The sequence below is a fragment of the Mytilus californianus genome, unplaced genomic scaffold, assembly GCF_021869535.1.
Source record: "Mytilus californianus isolate M0D057914Y unplaced genomic scaffold, xbMytCali1.0.p SCAF_4, whole genome shotgun sequence".
NCBI classification, from domain to species: Eukaryota; Metazoa; Mollusca; class Bivalvia; order Mytilida; family Mytilidae; genus Mytilus; species Mytilus californianus.
The window spans coordinates 32,431,393-32,453,511 of record NW_026262690.1 but is presented as its reverse complement, the minus strand read 5'-3'; the positions used below and the strand labels follow the sequence as shown (position 1 = coordinate 32,453,511).

Genomic DNA, 22,119 nt, shown 5'->3' with positions numbered 1-22,119 from the left:
ATAAAAGGCAACAGTAGTTTACAGGTGTCTTAATCACTGCCTGTATGGGACATTGTATTTCATATGCATAACCAACATAATGCTTGTTAATTTCACATGGCATTTAAGAGTTTATCTGAATGAGACACCCATGGACAGTGCTCTAGGATACTATATCTGTTTTACTTATGTATCAGGCAACTTCAATCATCCTCTGCTGATTAACAAAATCAGAGTAACACAATAATCATTATGTCCAGAAATTCAATTTCCATGTTAAAGACCAATTCGTGCTTCAAATGGACCTTTTGACAATAAAATTTATCAACAAGTTGAAAGTTTTTTTTCCTATGGGTAGTAATTGTGCATCTTTACAAGCCTAGTGTTCCTGTATTGTTATGAATCATATTTTCTGTGCAAAAGACAGAAAAGCTCTGTCTAAATTCAAATTAATAGAACAATTTAATGGCTTTTACTTGTGGAATAATTATTGTCTATATCGGTACTTACAGAAAGTCCTTGATTATTTAAAGAAAAAGCGTCATTAATGTCAGGGTAAATGTTATATTTTATTTTTCTGTTTAACGGGTTTTAGACGTATATTTACTGAGTATGACCATAAATTGTGATATAGGAACACGTCTGCTATTTAAAGGGCACAATTGGTGCCGATAGGAAAACCTACACTATTTCGATAAATGTAATGTAGAAATGTACATACATGTTGTCATAGAGAAAATTAACAGCTTTAATCATCCATCCACAGTTCAAGTAAATTTATCTAGTGCATTCTTCAGTGATGACAGTGTATGCTTTTTGTGTAAAGCTTCATATTAAAGAAGTTAGAAGACCCGGATGGTCAAAATATGGTATATATATGCATTTAGGTATGACGTTGCCTTTGGCACAAACCGGTCGTCCTTGACCTACTTTTCACGGTATAATGACACTTAAAAACAATACTCTTTTTTTTTAAATCAGGTGAGTTTTTACCTTATTATGAGAAATAATGCAACTATATTTGGTATTTATAATCATTGCAAGGTATACATGTGACAAATTACATTGACACTGACGAAGGCGATTTGTTCAGCCAAAATATTTGTCAACACGATTCTATACCATCATCTTCGTATATTACCATCTTAAATTAGTATCGTTGCACAAATCTTAAGATTTTTTAATATTTTTTCTCCTTATCTGCACAGTATCGCATATTCTGCACAATAAGGTACATATTAATGTTGCTGGTTGGTTCATAAACAGAAGACTTAGTGAACGAGAAATTCTATCGTACTTTAAGATATAAATGTGAGCCTTATAATTTTTCAAACATTGAATTTCTTTCCCGACTTTAATTTAAAAAAATCGTTGACCAAAACTTTGATTGTGTCAATTAACAGTTGTCTTTAACCAAGTTTTCATCAGTGTTTTTTGTGACCTAGGTTTGAATGGAAAACGTTCAGTCTAAACAGAGCTTTTACCTCACAAATTTAAGGTGCCTGATTTTAAATCTCTAATAAGTTCTAGAATTAACAGTCAGCTTCTTTCAAACGGTATCTTCAGCTAAAGATGTTTTTTTTTAATTTACCACTGGTTTTATTTAGGAATGTTTCTGTTTTCAGGTATATTAGACCATGGCTACTTTAATTTTGATGCTATCGGTATTCATAATCGTAAGTTTTATATAATGATATACATTGTACTCTAATATACTGTGATAATGTGAGAAAGATCACCATTTAAACTATTGTATTCTGTATGAAAAAAACAAGGAGAATGAGGCAGAATTTCTGACAATAAGCACACATAATTCATTTAGAATAAATTAGCTACAGTAACACAGTTGCTATATACAGATTATTTTCTACTCCTTTAATACAGATTATCTTACTTTAATTTTAAGAACTTTAGACATTATCATCATATGTTTGTATATTCGTATGTATATTTTATGTATAGGGTTTGTATTGTTATAAATGCCCATCACTACGAAACAACTGTACAGTTGAAAGACGACACTGTTTACCTCATTTTCCGGACTGGAACAAGTTTGTGTTGATATGTAATGATGCAAAGTCTTTTGTACCTGGTAAGTATTAATGAATGTTTTTTTTTTTTCATTTGCTTTTCAAATTGTATTAAAATTTTATGTTATAATTTCTTTAAATGAAATAAAAATAAGACTATATACATTTTATACGCCTGAACACTTCTCTAGATTTACATTCATCAAGGACGCTCAAAACCAAAATTTTGAAAGCCAAGGATGTATAAGAACCGAAACAGTTGAAGAGCCTAATGACAAAAATGGACCTAAAAATAATAGCCAAATCAATCTAAGTTCATCTTTGCCTAAGGGAGTTGGAACCTTAGTTTCTTAATATTTTACCAGTTTATAAACGGACAGTTTAGGAGTTAAGTTAACAATCATGTTAGTACCAAAGTACTGACTACTGGGCTGATGATACTTTCAGGACTATTAGCCCACCAGCAGGGACATCGAACTAGTGCTATAAAAAATGAAAATAAAACTTTTTAAATTTTGTGCGTCCCAAGTTGAAATTCTCGAATGAATAGTGGTTTTTGTTTAAATGTAGGGAAAATTGTTCATGCATAGCTAGAGGCATTAACATGTATAGTAACATACATTCCGCTCAAAAACAAGTACATGTATTAAACTAGTTATCTGAGTATCTGACGCCAATCCATATGTAGGAGTTATTGACCCTAATCAAAAATGTGTATCCATTTCTTCCGTTCTAGCAGATAGACAGAAACTGTACACAGATAAACTAATCAGCAATACAAGATCTAGACTTACACTTATATGGCTGAAACAGTCAATTGACTCCTTATAATTGTTGCTCTTATTGTTGTCAATACATATTAATGTTGCTGGTTGGTTCATAAATAGAAGACATAGTGAACGAGAAATTCTATCGTACTTTAGGATATAAATGTGAGCCTTATAATTTTTCAAACATTGAATTTCTTTCCCGACTTTTATTTAAAAAAATCGTTGACCAAAACTTTGATTGTGTCAATTAACAGTTGTCTTGAACCAAGTTTTCATCAGTGTTTTTCACCGGAATTCAATGCGACTGTCATACAACTGAGAGGATTTTATCCACCCTTTTCCATATAAAGAAATGCCTGTACCAAGTCAGGAATATGACAGTTGTTTTCCATTCGTTTGATGTGTTTGAGCTTTTGATTTTGCCATTTGATAGGGAACTTACTGTTTTGAATTTTCCTTTGAGTTTGGTATTTTTGTTATTTTACTTTTTACAGACTAATTTTGACAAATGAAGGTTTTTTTTTTTACTTTAATATTGAACCATGAATTATCAGCATTACAAGATCTACAAAGAATTCAACATATGATTGAATTCATCAATACAACTCCTTATATAGTTATTGCATTTCGATAAAAACATTTACCAAATTTTGCATCTTTTGCTATTTATAAAACTATCTTTATCCGCTACTGGACGACTGAGACAAAGAGTAGGTATGCAATTCGTATATCGTGCAACCATTGAATGGGGAATTATCGTTTTACGTATTAACAGTACACGTACATCAATACACTTTTAAAATTGAGTTCTGAGTTGAATTGTACGTCTGTACACATAAAAATAAAAATCGATCTGTATTACTTACAGAACAATCAGAAAACTAATTCTGGGAGTAATTGCCCTGAAATAACGTTTGCTGTACACAATTAAGTGGTTTCACATATTATATTATCTTAACAACATTTACTTTTATATGTAGACAGAAACTGTAAGCAACAAAAATGTTCAACGAAAAATGATCCGCAAAACAAGATCTTCAAAAATATTAATATGATTGAAATCTTTTTTTATAAAAATAAGAAGATGTGGTATGATTGCCAATAGGACAACTTTCCTCAAGAGACCAAATGACACAGACAACTATAGGTCACCGTACGGCCTTCAACAATGAGTAAACCCCATACCGCATTGTCAGCTATAAAAGGCCCCGAAATGACAAATGTAAAACAATTCAAACGAGAAAACTAACAGCCTTATTTATGTACAAAATAATGAACGAAAAACAAATATGATATACAGCAACAAACCACAACCACTGAATTACAGGCTCCTGACTTTGGACAGGCACATACAGAATGTTATGGGGTTAAACTAGTTTGAAGGCGTGCCAACCCGCCCCCTAACCTGGGACAGTGATGTAACAGTACAACATAAGAACAAACTATAAAAATCAGTTGAAAAGGGCTTACACATCAGATCGATACAAAGCAGAAATACATCTAACAAAAACACAGAGTGGACGTGGCAGGGTACTTATACATCCCCATAACAAAAAGACACTACGTACAGATCTGAGAGTACTTGCAGTTACTGACATCTAGTTCAAAGCAAATAATAACTAATAAATAAAATCATGCGTCCAAGACTAAAATGGTTGTTTATTATTGTGAAAACTATATTTGAGAAAGAAACTGGAAAGAACATGATCAGCAATTCAAGATCTTTAATCACTTTACATGACTGAAAACATCAACTGACTTGTTTTATGAGTTTTTGTAAATGACATTTATCGCTGAAACTGTAACTTAAGGATGTTCGCTACTCTGTTTCAAAATAACAAGCTTTTTGAAAGACTGTCATAAATTGATAGTATATAAATGAAGGAACTAAAAAAGCAGAAAAAAATGTAGGGTCCGTGTGCTTGTTTTCGAGATATAAGCTATTGAAAATTTGGCGGGAAATGATTCTCTCTAGATTTTTCTTACATTTAACATTGGCACCTTTTTTCTTTCAAAAACATTGAAAAAATAACAAGGATTTTATAAGATTTTCAAATATGGCTTTTTTAACTATATGTAATAAAATTATGAAAAGAAAAGTAGGGGTTAGTGGACAAAATTTCTTTATGGAAAAACATGGATAAAACCAGAGCATTCTGAATATCTGACAAAAAAATCAAAAACAAGAGGAGCGAACATCCTTAAAGGCGGAAACTGGCAGCAAAAAGACCAGTAATACAAGATATACGAAAATACCAATATGACTGAAACCATCAGACAACTCCATCTAGGAGTTGTTGTGCTTTAATTAAGATTTTTGACAATTTTTAATATTTTGATTATTACCTTGAAAATTATAATAGATATACAGAAACTGTGAACTGCAAAAATTATGAGTAATACAACACATGCAGACATTACATAACCACCAATAAATTCCATAAAAAAACTATTGCCCTTTACTCATTATTATCATGACTGCTTTATGATTTTGCTTATGGTATTGAAATCAGTAATAAAAAGAAAGGTTCTACAGACAGTAAAATTGAGATATACAAATAATTTCATTGTTCTTTGGTATTTTGATAACCTCTAGGTGGAGGGCTATTTGAATTAAGAAGGGGTGGTTGTGCTCTTGGTACTGAAGGAAAAATAATGTTTATCCCATTTTTGCTGTTTTTTACAGTAGTTAGTGTTTTGTTGTTAAAGTTTAGATACAGTATAAGGTTAAATCTTTTCAAACATCAATAACTCTTATCCTTAAAAAACTGATTGTCAAACTTTCAAAGAATTTTACTTAACTTGGATGAAATAGTCTTTTTGATGAAAATATACAGTATATATAGCCAGGACATAATTGATTTTTTTTTTCATTTTCCCGCAATGTACTTATACACAGACTTACATTGTTTTTACCTTTTAACAATTATCACATGATAAAAAAAACAGTCTTGGTTTGCAATTGTAGTATTATGATCGCGATTGAAAACTTATTTCTTCGTTTTTTGATAAAAAGTTCTAAATACAATTTGTTTTGAAAAGTGCCAATGCCTATTTATATATCAGGATGAAAATCTTTCTGAAGATTTTAATTTTATTTTAAGGTGACTGTCCAGTGTGTATTGAATGGGAAAAGAAAATGCAAGTAACCTCAGTTCCTTGTCCTGCTATGTATTATACGGATACGATTTACAGATCCAATCAAATAGACATGCCAAAACATAAACGCAACTGCACAGAAAAAGGGCAACTGACTTATGTAACAAACTCTAAAGAAAACAACCTGTGCTTTTGTGAGGTGAACTTTTCTCTCCATAGTATGGAAACATATTGTGACCCTTCAAGTGAAAATTGTACTTGCCAAAGGAACACATCACATGACAAAAATAGAGGTACGTTAAATAATTGCAGCTTTAAAGGAAACCAACTAATCAGAAATTTGACAAACATGAGAGAAATAAGTAGAAAAGAGTTCTTATTCGGCCAACAAATATAGTTCTGATCCTGTCTACCTATCTACTCTAAATTTTTCCTGCACACCCTAATATATTATATGGGTACTTTGCACTGTTAATGTCAAGATTTTTTGTTAAAGCACCGTTAAAGTAAAATCAATATTATATCTTTCCCTGTTTACCATGTTTACAAGTAGTTTTCAAAATAAAATCATTTTACCTACTTTCCTACCATATGCTTTTCTGCCATTCGGCAGGCAACAAGCTAGGAGCCTGTAATTCAATGGGTGTGGTTGGTTGCTGTCTGTCATACTAGTTTTTCATTTATTGTTTTATCATAAATCGTGCCGTTGGTTTTCCCGTTTGAATTGTTTTACATTGTGTCATATCGGGACCTTCTATAGCTTATACGGTATGGGTTATTTTCATTGTTGAAGACCGTACGGTGACATATAGCTGCTTACATCTACGTCGTTTGATATCTTGTAGATAATTGTCTCATTGGTAATCTTACCACAGCTCCTTATTTTTATGCATATATTGTTTTGGCCTTAGCTGTGAATTAACATGTGTAACCCTTTTGGTTTTATTTATTGGCAATATGAACTTCTGTACTTTAAGCTATTAATTACTAAAGAAATATTTTCAGGGCGATCAAGACAAGATAAGAATTGTTATAATAGATAATGTTAAGGTTGGAGATGGTCACAATAGTTATTTTAATTTGGAAAAATGGGATATATATAGGATAAATAAAGATTCGAGAAACATTCCCAAAATAAAACCATATTTGACAAGTACTACAAAACTTCAAGACATAATACTTGATATGTTAATGACCCCGTCACTACGTGAACGTGTTACCATTATCAATTCCATATTCTCTCTCTGAAATTAAGCAACCAGTTGCCATCACTTTTTTGGTTATGCCTGCATGCAGGAAACTTTTGCCTGCGAATAATCTGGTACAACACGGGGGAAATGAAAAGAAAACCATTACAAAATGAAATAAAATTCTTTAAAATATTATACCCAGAAGATTCATTTGTAATATTTAAGGTGTATTTTAAGTTAGCCAAAGTCCAAATAACTGTCTATTCCCAGGAAATAATGGCCGTTGGCCCTGCAGGCCTCCGCTCAATCATTTTCTTCGGAAATTGCCTGTACCAAGTCAGGAATATGACAGATATTCCCAGTTGGTTGATAAAGTCGACCGTTTGATTTTTGTTTTTGTTTTTATGGACTTCCCCTTTTTAGCTCACCTGGCCCAAAGGGCCAAGTGAGCTTTTCTCATCACTTGGTGTCCGTCGTCGTCGTCGTCCGTCGTTGTTAACTTTTACAAAAATCTTCTCCTCTGAAACTACGGGGCCAAATTTGACCAAACTTGGCCACAATCATCATTGGGGTTTCTAGTTTAAAAAATGTGTCCGGTGACCCGGCCAACCAAGCAAGATGGCCGCCATGACTAAAAATAGAACATAGGGGTAAAATGTAGATTTTGGCTTATATCTCTGAAACCAAAGCATTTAGAGCAAATCTGACACGGGGTAAAAGTATTTAGCAGGTCAAGATCTATCTGCCCTGAAATTTTCAGATGAATCGGACAACCCGTTGTTGGGTTGCTGCCCCTGAATTGGTAATTTTAAGGAAATTTTGCCGTTTTTGGTTATTATCTTGAATATTATTAAAGATAGAGATAAACTGTAAACAGCAATAATGTTCAGCAAAATAAGATCTACAAATAAGTCAACTTGACCAAAATGGTCAGTTGACCCCTTAAGGAGTTATTGCCCTTTATAGTCAATTTTTAACCATTTTTCGTAAATTTTTGTAATCTTTTACAAAAATCTTCTCCTCTGAAACTACTAAGACAAATTTAACCAAACTTGTCCACAATCATCATTAGGGTATCGAGTTTAAAAAATGTGTCCGATGACCCCGCCCACGAACCAAGATGACCGACATGGCTAAAAAATAGTACATAGGGTAAAATGCAGTTTTTGGCTCATATCTCTGAAACCAAAGCATTTAGAGCAAATCTGATGAGGATAAAATTGTTCATTAGGTCAAGATCTATCTGCCCTGAAATTTTCAGACCAATCAGGCAACACGTTGTTGGGTTGCTGCCCCTGAATTGGTAATTTTAAGAAAATTTTGCAGCTTTTGGTTATTATCTTGAATATTATTATAGATAGAGATAAACTGTAAACAGCAATAATGTATAGCAAAATTAGATCTACAAATAAGTCAACATGACCAAAATTGTCAATTGACCCCTTAAGGAGTTATTGCCCTTTATAGTCAATTTTTTAAAATTTTCATAAATTTTGTAAATTTTTGTAAATTTTTACAAAATATTTTCCACTGTAACTACTGGGCCAAGTTCATTATAGATAGAGATAATAGTAAGGAGCAAGAATGTTCAGTAAAGTAAGATCTACAAACACATCACCATCACCAAAACACAATTTTGTCATGAATCCTTTGTTTAATATGCACATAGACCAAGGTGAGCGACACAGGCTCTTTAGAGCCTCTAGTTGAATTTACCTTGGAGTTTTATTTGTTATTAGTCCCCTACCGACGAAGTCGAAGAGGACTTAAGGTTTGCACTCCGTCCGTCTGTCTGTCCCTCTGTCAGTGTGGCAAATCAGTTTTCCACATTTTTTTTCTTTATGCTTGAAGATATTGATTTGATATTTGGTATATTGTTTTATCATGACAAGTTACAGATCAAGTTCGAATTTTGTTCCGGTCTGATAATTTTGTGCAGAGTTATGGTCCTTGGACTTGGAAAATTCACTCAAATATTCAGTTTTCCGCCATTTTTTTCACCATTCTTGAAGATATTGATTTAATAATTGGTACATTGTTTTATCATGACAAGTTACAGATCAAGTTCGAATTTTGTTCCGGTCTGATGATTTTGTGCAGAGTTATGGTCCTTGGACTTAGAAAATTCACTCAAATAATCAGTTTTCCGCACTTTTTTTCGTCATGCTTGAAGATATTGATTTGATAATTGGTATATAGTTTTATCATGACAAGTTACAGACCAAGTTTGAATTTTGTTTCAGTTTGATGATTTTTTGCAGAGTTATGGTCCTTGGACTTAGAAAATTCACTTAAATTATCAGTTTTCCACACTTTTTTTCGTCATGCTTGAAGATATTGACTTGATATTTGTTATATAGTTTACACCATGACAAGTTATAGATCAAGTTAGCATTTTGTTCCAGTACAATTAATTTTTAACCGGTAGGGGACTATTTATTGCCATGCAATACTCTCAGAATGCTTGTTATATCTTTTTTCGACTGTAAAGTTTCAACATGTGCATTATACTAACAAGATAATGCACAGATGAGACGTTCATCCGTGTCAATAGTTTATTTCAGTACTGTTTAACCTGTTGGGCAAAACATTTGAATTTGCACATATTTGTCTTTTTCAGGACATTGTTAAATGCAATTTTCTGTGTGCTAATCAAAATGTTTTACAGTTCTATTTATAATTTTCATAATGGTAAAATTTTTAATTATTGAAAAGTAGATTTTTCTAGTTTTTATGCATTTAGTTGACGATGCAATTCAAAGTAGTTTTTGTAACAAACACTAGAAAAAGGGAGAGATGTATTTTTGGTGTAATAAAATCAAAACTTACTAGATCTGTATTTTTTATCAGACGACGGTTCAGGTTCATGGGAAACTGATGCCATTGTGGTTTCTGTCATACTTGCTTTTATTATCATCGTTATCATTGCAGGTAAGAAATATATAAAGTAACTTTTACCATATTGGAATAGTAAAAAGTAAATAAATTAAGAAAAAATGGAAAAAAAAGAAATTTTAAGGGAATATTTTTTTTTATGTTTTCATACAAAAAAAAGAAATATTATTTTAATTAAAGTGCTTAATTTAATGATTTCACATGTTAATTCTATTAAAGTTCAAGTATGATGTAATCAGACTTTACTCTGCTTATCTTGAACGTTTTGCCCATTCAGAATTCCAATGAAAAAACACCTTGTCAAATCATAGATTGAATACATATTATCAACATACATATGTTCATATCAATAATTTAAGAGTTGTTTGATGTCCGCATATTTTTAAGTATTACTGAGTGATACGATACACTATATAACCGTTTGACATCGTTGAATTCAAATGGTTGTCGGGTGGTAACTAGTGTTTCTCTTGAATAATTGAAACAATACATATAAAAATGGATGATAAATGAAAGAGGGAAACGTGACTGTTACTAAAAATAGATTCTTGGACGAATGATTTCTGGATAGTAGTTATAGTTACCCTTGCTGATTTGACACAAACTGTGATCGACAGATGGAAGATATAAGTGGAAAAATGACAGATAAAAATAGATTTTTTCTTAATCCTTTTAATCATACTTATTTGAACAAAAAAGACCATTTATGGCATTTATTTTTGTTTACTCAAAATTTAAGGTTGGTTTGGAAGCAATTTTTTTCTTGATTGATAAAAGTTTTAATAATGATGCCAGACTCTATATAAACTAGGAAACCTCATAATTATACTTTATTGGTATTTTTTTCAAAGCGGTAGGGACAATTTCCCTTATAATTGTTTCACTCACAGGGTCAACATTTAAAAGTTGTCCAATCCTACTGAAAATTTAATACCAGAGAGCCTAAAACATAAACGTAAAATATTGTTTCACAATTTCACATATTTCCATTAAATTAAAATGCTATTCAGCGCTGTACAATTGCTGTTGGAGACATTTGATACAGTTTTTGGCCAATTTTGCACCGCCGAAGGACGTCGCTAACCAACATTTACTAATTTACATCCGAAAGAAAATACATGTACATAGCTTTTGTTCCAACATAATTTTGGTTACCCATGTCCTTACATAAATATTAAAAACTTATCAAAATCTGTCAAAATTGTGGTTTTGTGCCAACTTCAGGCGTTTATAATTTTTTTATCTGTTTATATAATTAAGAAGAGACAAATCTGTAAAAATTGTGGTTTTGGGCCAACTTCAGTCGTTTAAAATTTTTTGATCTGTTCAAGAAGAGACAAATCAAGATTACAAACAAACATCGAGGTAGTCGCAAGAACTCTAAAAGGATCGAGACCAGGTGCATCTACAGGGTATTAGTCACCTGCTATGCATGCATCATCCACCTTGCGAATTCACATTCAGTCAAAATGTCACAATCAGGAATAGGAAACTGTTGGTAAAATTACAGATGGTAACAAAAAATATATGGCCGCTAAAACATGAGACACGACACATCGTATCGGTCAACCAATTCGTGATGGTGACAGTAAAACGTATGTTGATTGTGTTGATTTCAATTGTTGTTCCTCATAACTCTGTTGGAGAAATTTGTGTGTAAGTATCGCACCCCTAACATGTTGCATACTTATTCAAACCTGTCTTCAGCATTGGGTTGACCTTCTTACAGGTGGATAATTGTGAATAAATGAATAATAATCCTTTTGAAAGGACGAAGTATCTGAAACAAGCAAGGCAAGTTGAATTCCTAAATGTTATTTATTGTTGCTATTTGTTTGATTAACATATATAAATATATAGAATTTTTCTGCAATGATTTTTTTTTTAGCAGGGATATGTATTTGGCTGAAATGCAGAAATCCACAAAAACCAGGTCAGTCTCCTGTTTGATGGCTGTTTATAAAAGATCTGTAATTACTTAGCTTAACTATAATCAAAACATGTATAAAAACACATAATATAATAGAAAAAATTGTTACTTAAATTTATTTTGCAGTACAGGCAATGAATCGCCTTTAATTAATCCTTTCAAGACAGGCCACATCTCATACAAGGTCTGATGTAAATAAAGTTCACCCAGCAGTAAAACATTAAGTTTACACTTTATAATTTTGTATCCAAAGCACTTTTCTATATTCAATTCACCAGGAACGCTCAAACCGAAAAACTTGAAAGCCAAGGATGTATAAAAAATTGTCATTTTTATCCTATATTCAAAATACTCTGCCTAAATGCTGTTCTTCAGGTAACTGGCAACGTTAACATCCTGGAATCAGTTACATGCCCATGATCAATCAATATACCAACTGGAATTGTCCTTTATCCCAGTTTATACCTAATTGTTTGGCAAATTTTCCACACATAATAAGAATTGAAATTAAAATTAGAATCATAGTTCTAAATACGATACCAATTTTGAACCAGCAATTGTGCATTTTATCTTCTAAAATTTTTATTTCATATAGCATGTTCTTCAAAATAAGGCAGAGCTTTGACTTGAACTCATAAACATTTCGTTTGAATTTCAAGTGTCCATAAAACGGAAAAAAGATATGCCATCACTTTTGTTTTGTTGAAAAATATCATATCATCTCCTTGCTGCATCAGAATATTTTGAATGAATCTTTTCCAAACATGCCATCAAAGTAACTTTGAATAGTTCAAAATACTGGGATTTATATTGCAGAAATAAAGAAAGATGACGAGTCTGACATATATGAAAATAATGGTGACAGCAACGATGTTGCTGTTGCTCAGAGTTGTGTACACCACCAACAAAGTGTACATCGCTGTGTTCAAGAAACAACAGGTGATATATTCTAAATGCATTTTGCTCTTTGTAGTCTAAAACATTACCTACGTCATAGTTCCCAACATATAAGATCCATATATCCCTAAAATGAATGAAGTTTTCTATTGGAGAGCGCAATTTAAGATAACTTTGATACCCGAAGCATTCAGGACACTTTTTAAAATTTATACTGCAAGAATTGTAAGTAAACTAGAAAACCAGAATTTACATTTACAAAAAATGAAAGCTTGCATTTTTTATGGTTGCATAGCACATATTTAAGATATAAGTGAAGTTTAGGGTATTCGTCAGTGAGATCACAACAAAAAAAAAAAAATACACATATGCGTTGTTGTCGTCTTTGTCACACTTTATGCTCACCTTCAGCGTCTTGAAAATAACAGAAACTGCAGTCCAACTGGATAAAAACTAGACTTTCTTTTGAGAATTTGTACTAATTGTTCGACCACAATGTGTCTGTTTACTCAAATACTATAAAAGAGAGGCGGCGAAGGATGCAAAAGGGACATTCAAACTCATAAGTCAAAAATAAATTGACAACGTCATGGCTAAAAAAGAAAAAGACAAAATGTAAAAAAACAGTACACAAAACACAACATAGAAAGCCAAATGCTGAGCAACACGAATCTCACCAAAAACTGGGGGTGATCTCAGGTGCTCTGGAAGGGTAAGCAGATCCTGCTCCACATGTGGCATCCGTCGTGTTGCTCATGTTAGTACAAACCCTGTGATGTCTTATTCTGTAAGTCACATTCGGGGAAAAGGGGACGGGATTGTAGTTATGACAATTGGAACATATCCATTGCCATCTGTGAAACGGATATTCCATAAAGGTTAACCAAATCATGATGGCGTCCGTAAAATTTACGAAGGGACGATTTCAACTTCACCACTTGGAATTCTTGGTTTAATAGCTTCCTTATGAGCAGCAACCTTCTATCAAGGAAATCATGATAGGAAATACAAGGCTTGGAATATCGTATCAGCTGGGAGATATATACTCCGTATGCAGGCGCTGCTGGAATGTTGCTGCATAGAAATGGAAAGTTCACAATTGGGAAGCTAAAATCATCTCTTTTGTAGTAAAAGTTCATAGCCATGCGTGAAAGAATGTTTTCTTATTGTGTTTTCAACTGACCACCATTACCATTTAATGATAATATACAGCAATCAGCATTACCCATCATTTATGAATAAAAGGGTGTGTTTGATATACGTCAATGAGACAGCAACGAAACGACAAATTACCAGAAGACGTGTGAATCACTTGGGTAGATGAAAGAGAAAAAAGATGAATTATGTAAACAGTACTAATATTAAAATAAGGTAATGATAGTCATGTGTGACCTGTGCATAGTTCAGCTTATCTTACTGATATTCGTATTATACTTTCACTTATCTTACTCATATTCGTATTATACTTTCAGTTATCTTACTCATATTCGTATTACACTTTCAATGTTCATTGTAATTGTATTCAAGGGTATCAAGGACCAAATTCAAAAGATCAATACAATGGTAATATTGCAGGGTATGCAGAATCTCTGTTAGTACCTTCTGGTCGTCTGACGGGAAACCCAGGTAATATTTCAAATTTGTTCACAATAAAATTCAGAAATAATTCATGGCAGCCGTAGATTTGTTTTCATTTAACCATGGGTTGGGCATTCATATTCAATTATTTTATCCATAGCGAAAGCGAGGGGTAAAATACAAATATAAATAAAGTCAAAAGTCAGTAATATGAAAATAGTCTATTAGAATTATCAAATGTAATGCATATTACCATATATACAGTTGATATCTAACATATTTTCGTCCACAGTGGAAACACGGGTGAACGATTGCTATAGGATGACATGTACGAAAGATTGTTTTATTCATTTATCCTAATATGACGCAATATATATTGCAAAACCCAAAAACAAAAACACAAATTTATAAAACACAAAAGACACAAATCTGAAGTGCGCACAGTTACTGAAAGCTAGTTCAAAACCATTAACATCTTATAAGAAAATAATGTATCTAAGACTAAAATATTAATCGTACAAACCAACTTCCAAAGGATTCAGTTTAAAGACATTATTAACAGTCAAAGAAAAACAAGAACCTGTGCAGTGCAAAATGTAAGAATCGAAATATTGTAGGACAGTGAATGTACATATGTGTAAAACAATAATATTTAGTTGGGTTTTAATCTATCGATAACAAAATAAATATTTATTTATATCGATAAATACAATATTCAAAGATCTAATAACAGGGTTAAATGTGTAACACTTTAGAATAAGTTTACCTAAATGATCGATACGTTTAAACGGATCATATCTAAATTTACTGGTTCGGTAAATAACATCACTGTAACAATTAGAATGTGCTATCCCATGTGTAATAAGGAACGAATAAACTTCAAATATAAATCTTCATATCTATGAAAGAATTTAGTATAGGTTTTAAGTAATTCATTGTAACGAAATCCTTGACTTTATAATTTACCGTTATAACATAGATTATGTTCATTTAAATCCAATCTGATGTAGATGAAACGCTCGTCTGGCGTACAAAATTATAAGGCTGTTATTTTTGGTGAGTTTTTCCAGATCAAATCAAAGTTTTTCGTTTTTATTTAATTCGAAACATTATTTCAATGGAAGATATAGAGAGGAGAAGACACCTATTGATATATGGGTCAATAAGTCAAATTTTAAGGCCATTGTTACTGGAGTTAGAAATTATTTGGGAAAAATTAGTTCCGATAATAACCAGATTTTATCGTTTGGTTAAAACGAAAAAACTTTGTTAATGGAAAATATATTAAAGGAGAAGAAACCATATCAATATTAAGGTCAATGTTAAAAATATAGAAATTTGAGGTGCAATGTTTTTTTTCCTCTGTGATTTCACGAGGTACATCTACACTAGTTGCACTTTTAATAACATTTATATACATGAAAGATAGTATGTAAGGGAAAAATGTTATTGATAATGACGCCAAAACATCAAAGTGTTAGGTCACTGTTACGACAATTGACAGATAAACTTGATTGGTTTTGTGTATCAAGACTTCTGGACAAGCATTTGTCACATGATGGCTAAAGGTAAAGGACATGTTTTAGAAAGGAAGTCTATTTTTGTAATTTACAGTTCTATCAAATCATAAAATTTTCTGCTTTGTACGAGGTTGTTAACCAAAATTGAAATACTAGTATTGGAATTCAATTAAAAGAATTATATGCCTTTAAGGTATATGCGTAATAGTGATCTTATTTGATATTTGGAAAGCATATAAGGTAGTATAAGGTTATATTTTATTGTTATGATTTTTTAAAAAACTTGTTTTGTCTTTTTAAAGATTGCTAAACCTTGAAGTTATCAACATGTTTCTTTCACTTCAATCTATTTTGTTAAAAAAATAAAACGCTTTCAAGAAAAAAACTTGTCCAGTTGCGGTCATACATAATTAAAAAAAAAGAATTGATATGAATTGTAAGTTACCAACTGAATAATCCTTTACTTAGAAAATGATAGTATACATTTCTAGATACACAATTAAGAAACGTTAAATCCAACAATTTCATTGGTCGTAAGCATTTTACTGTATTATCATATGTTTTAGGTGATTGTGTCAAAAATTAAATTTCCAATTTGAATTTCTCCTTTCCAACTCAATTTTAAACAACTGGTAAATTATAAAGGTTGGTACAATTGAGCACGTTATTATCAGGATCACTAGTTTTTAAAAGTTGACTTTGATATAAAAACGTCTATCATAATGACAGTTTAACCTTAATATATTCAAATTACCAATTGCCTATTCACGTTTTTGACTTATAAATGCATAATCAATTTAATAAGAAACAATATCATTTAGTTAAAAGGATTTATGTTTTCAAACAAATGACCATCTTTACTTACAGAGAGAGTACAGGCTAGTATTGGTAGTCCTGATGTCGGCACTGATGATGTATTCACTGGAAACAAGAATACTGTTGTACCAATGAGAACATTAGGTAATGATAAACTGTATATAGTACCTATCCATTCCCCAAAATGGACAAGTATGTAGAATTATCATGAAACAGAAAAGACAAAAAAGAGATTAAAGTGACAATCAAACCCTTGAGTCAAAGTGAGACGACAACGTCTTGACAAATAACGAAAAACAACGAAATGACACACAATTGTCTTCAAAAAATTACACAAAAAAACCCCCAAAAAACTGAGCAACTAATACCATGTGCTCCAAAAGGGTAAGCAGATCCTCCTCCACATGTGGCACCTGTCGTGTTGCAATTCATGTGATTCATTAAGTTTCGTTTACCTTCATTTGTATCTTCTTAATGAATTTAGTGAATTTAAACATAGGTAAACTTCTATTGCCTCTATTTAACCTTAAGAAATTAGAAACTTTATTTAACATTCATTAAAGAACAAATGGAACCCATTCTTATGGAACCCATTCTTTTGCAACAATCAAAACTTTTTTAATTTAGTTTTAAAGTTAGTGGCATACTTTACTATTGTCTACCCCACATAACGTTTGTCCGCATAAGTGGTATGTGAGTGATCGTTGCAAAGTATCTACAGTCTAGCAATGTATGTGAACATACACAAGACTGGGGATACATGCATATCATGAGGATTTATTTTTTGAACAAATTAAATGAAACTGTCCTTCAAATATAAGTTGTTGAACTAAGACTGTTTTCAAATTTTAGCATGGAAAATACATACATACCCTAGTTCGTGATCGCAACTCTTCCTACAGTTTTAACCCACAGCTTTTATATTTATTTCCCACGATGTTTATAGGCAACACAGGTCAGATATGTTCATATAATGACGGTTTACTCTGGAACAATTTTCGAGATTTATCATTGTTTACATTTCCCCCTCCTGACAGTACCAATGCAATTCATGATGTGTAATAATTAAACAGTATAAGATTAAGGAGATATGGTATGATTTCTAATGAGACAAATATTCGTCAGAGTTCAAATGAAGTGGATGTAAGCAATTAGTAGGGTTGGAATATCCTGTTTAGTTCTCGTTCATGTCAATGATGCACGTAATGAACAGAATTCTATATACATGTATTGATAATTCTTATATGATTTGCATATCTACAAATACTTGAATCGGATTGGTCCGTTAGATTATTTTGCTTTGGTTTATACTTCGATAAACCGTGTTGCCGAAACTACTTTCGTAACTTCGATAAACCATGTTGCCGAAACTACTTTCGTAACCTTCACTATGATCTATTCATGCGCGACACTCATGCATGGGATCCAGGGGTTCTAAGCAAATTGAGATTAAAAAAACAAATACATAACAAAAATAATGTATTAAAGCTTGGAAATTTTGTATGAAATTAAATTAAAATAAAATTCCGCAAAATATCATGAATGATCTTGGCGGGTTAACGTCATGGCAAAACATGGCTTTACCCCGCGTCATACGAATGAAAAATCTCAAGCTGATGACTATTCCGTTACTTGTACGCTTCAAATTCGGATACTATCTCATTAACATGAAGTTTTTGAGGTAGGTGTTATTTCATTTTAAATTTTATAGCATTAATCGAACATCGAATCGTTATAGATGTCACAAAGTCAATATGGCGGCTTACTCATTAGTTACGACATGTCAATTGTGCATTTGATGATAAATAGTAGCCAATAAACAAAACATTGTTCATTAAAAAATGCGAATGTTTGGCTTAAGAATTATAAGGATTAAACACATTTTTTCTAGAGGTTATTGATGTGTAAACTGGGTCGCTTACTCACAAACTTAACATAAAAGTCATTCGGACTTTTATTCAGTTTGTGAGTTAATCGCCCTAGTTTACACATCAATAACCTCTAGAAAAAATGTGTTTAATCCTATAATTATTCTTAAGAATTTTGTTACAAATTTTTAAAGAAACGTGCATTTCCAAAATATGTCAGACATTACAAAAACATGCATCTAAGTATAATCCGTATCAAGTGTTAGTACAATATTAATGCACAATTTGCCGACCAAATGTTTTCATGTCATCTTTTTAATGGCAAAATGATCGCAATAAACCTATAAACTAAATGTGACTTGTGTTGAAAATCTTTTTCACGCTGACAATTTTTCAACGTGAACACGTGTTACTAAAGCGATAATATCATAGATTTGATTATTTCATATAAAAGCACCCAACGACTTATTCAGCAGCCTTCTGTGATATGGCATCTATGTAAAAATAAGGAGATGTGGTATGATTGCCAATGAGACAACTATCCACCAAAAAACGACGTGAAAAATGTAAAAAGAAATCAATTCAGAAAACTAAAGGCTTAATCTATAACAAAACATATCATGAAAAACATATATGATCTGCTATTCATTAACACATTGATGGTCAACTTACTATTTTCAGCTGTTTGCTAATAAATTTTGGGGTGATTTGAATAAATATTGTATTCCCATCATGCACTGCAAAAGTTAAGGCTATCGATTTGTTTACTTATAATAGGAATCCTGAATGGATTTGGTTGCATAAATGTATTTTATGTAAAACGTTGATGGTGTGCTTTAAATTAAGATGTATATCTACAAGGAATTAGAAATAATGCTTTTTGTCTCGCCTTGATGGAGTCAAAAAGCGAGACATAAGTATGCTGTTTCCGGCGTCAGCGGCGTCAACAATGTATTAGTTTGTGATTAGGTCTAGTTCATGGTGAACCACTAGTGGTAGGTCAATGATATTTAGTATGCAGTTGTATTAGCATTGGCACATCTCATTACCATGGAGATTATTTGGCCCCGCCCCCTCAGTCAAGGTCTATTGACTTTGAAACTTTGCTTAGTTTACATGTATTAGTTTGTGATTAGGTCAGTTTAGGGGGAACCACTAGTGGTAGGTCAATGATATTTGGTATACAGTTGTATTAGCATTGGCACATCTCATTATTATGGAGATTATTTGGCCCTGCCCCCTCAGTCAAGGTCTATTGACTTTGAAACTTTGCTTAGTTTACATGTATTAGTTTGTTATTAGGTCAGTTTACGGGGACCACTAGTGGTAGGTCAATGATATTTGGTATGCAGTTGTATTAGCATTGGCACATCTCATTACCATGGAGATTATTTGGCCCCGCCCACTCAATCATGGTCTATTGACTTTGAAACTTTTGCTTAGTTTACATGTATTAGTTTGTGATTAGGTCAGTTTAAGATGAACCACTAATGTCAAGTCAATGATATTCGGTATGCAAATGTATTGGCTTTTGCCAGTTTCATTTCCATGGAGATTATAAAGCCCCACCCCCTAATTATGGTTCATTGACTTTGAAACTTTTACATAGTTTACAAGTTATTGTTTGTGTTTAGGTTTGTTTAAAGGGAACGACTTATGAAAAGTCAATGGTATTTGGTTTACAGTTGTATTAGCATTGGCACATCTCATTTCCATGGAGATTGTTTAGCCCTGTACCTTCAGTTATGGTTCATTGACTTTGAATATTTGCATAACTTTAATACATGTTAAAGTATTGCTATTTTAATTTCAACATTTGCATTATCAAAATAACAAATAGGAGAGACATATCTCTGTGTTAACAGTTTATTAAGGTAAATAATCATTTGTGAGAAAAAAGTAACATAGCAAAAATACCATGAATACCGAACTCCAAGGAAAATTCAAAACGGAAAGTCCTTGATCAAATGGAAAATCAAAAGCCCAAACACATCAAACGAATGGAAAACAACTGTCATACTCCTGACTTGGTACAGACATTTCCTTATGTAGAAAACGATGGATTAAACCTGGTTTTAAAGCTAGCTAAAACTCTCATTTGTATTGTTGCATTAAATGTTCATCCAAGCAAAAATCAAAGTTTTGTATACTCATGGAGATGTCTTGATAGTACTAACATATGAGTTTTTATTATTGTTTTTTCTGCAGGTGCAGAAATAAATCTTGAATTGAGTCCAATGATCCAGTGTGATGGTACATCAGATTGTGAAGAACTGTACAAAACACTAACGCACTGACAGATAATGGTGAAAGTGATCATATTTAAAGTTTTTATTATGATTTATAAGAAGGAAGACCAGGCATTTGTCATGTTACGTTTAAGCAAAATGTGAGGAACAACTTTCTTTAATAATTGATCAAACACTATTTTAGATGAAACAAACTATTTAAAATGTGTTAAATTATTTTCGTGAAACAGGTAAGTCCATTTAATTTTTATCCAAATATCAATATGTGTCTCTTGTTTTCTATCAGTATATGTATATAAGTTGCGGAAAATTGAATTCTGAAAGATTAGAAAAATTACAACTGGAAGCAGCACGTATTGTCACTGGTCTAACAAGCTATGCTAGCACTCAATCACTCTATTTAGAAACGGGATGGGAAAAGTTATAGATCAGACGGGAAGTTCAAACATTAATTTTATTTTACAAAATTATGAATGAGGATTTTGCAAAACACTTATAAAGATTTTTATGTAGATGAAAAAATGAAAAAGAAATTGAAAGAGGGAACTTAATCAATCTTGTTTCGTCAGTTACATCATTTAATTTATTTTTGAATAATGTCCAGCTTTTTATTAATTTCAATAGATAGATATAAATGTAAAAGATAATTGCTGAAGAAAAAAGTGTTTTATATCAGTCGTGAATTACATATTCCTATATAAATAGTGAAGAATATAAGAGATATTCATCTTGATAAATTTGTTTAAAATAAATTATACTGTCACTATACAGTAAAGGGGAAATAACTCTAACATTAATGATATAAATATTCAATTTAATCTCCCTTTTAAACATCTATTCCTTTGATAGATTTATGTATAATTGTTACATGCCATACTGTAAATTAATTAATACATTCAATGTTGAATGAAGAAAATAATAAGCGACATCTTATGTTTGTATGTGTGTATGTTTGTGTATGTCAAATTTGTTACAATTGTATATTTGTACTTATGAACTTACTTATATGGTTTATAAAACATCCCTTCATCTATAATCATGGATAATAATGTAACGATATTATCAATGAATGTGAGGGGACTTTTCTCAAATTCCAAAAAGAGGGCAAATGTATTTGATTGGGCTAAGAGTAAAAATACTTCGATAGTGTGTTTCCAGGAAACTCATAGTAAAAAAGACATTGAAAAAAACTGGGAGGATGAATGGGGAAGCACATGTTTTTTCAGTCATAAAGACAGTAAAAGTGCAGGTGTCTCTGTTATGTTTAAAAAGGGTCTGGATTTTGTTGTGCATAATTC

The 22,119-nt window shown here is 31.9% G+C and overlaps 1 protein-coding gene across 1 annotated transcript; it reads left to right on the top strand.

Annotated features, from left to right (window-relative positions):
- The first annotated feature begins 6,098 nt into the window (after nucleotides 1-6,098).
- On the top strand, nucleotides 6,099-21,470 carry LOC127736904 (uncharacterized). Its single transcript, XM_052247468.1, has 6 exons — nucleotides 6,099-6,171; nucleotides 11,855-11,896; nucleotides 12,710-12,832; nucleotides 14,318-14,416; nucleotides 16,756-16,848; nucleotides 20,781-21,470. The coding sequence occupies exons 1-6, from the start codon at nucleotides 6,099-6,101 to the stop codon at nucleotides 20,867-20,869; spliced, it is 519 nt and encodes a 172-aa protein (XP_052103428.1). The 3' UTR covers nucleotides 20,870-21,470.
- Nucleotides 21,471-22,119: the final 649 nt, after the last annotated feature.

Coding starts and splice junctions, on each gene's coding strand:
- LOC127736904 (XM_052247468.1), top strand. CDS start 6,099: ATGGAAACATATTGTGACCCTTCAAGTGAAAATTGTACTTGCCAAAGG. Junction 6,172..11,854: donor ATCACATGACAAAAATAGAG/GTACGTTAAATA, acceptor TTTTTTTAGCAG/GGATATGTATTTGGCTGAAA. Junction 12,833..14,317: donor CTGTGTTCAAGAAACAACAG/GTGATATATTCT, acceptor ATTGTATTCAAG/GGTATCAAGGACCAAATTCA.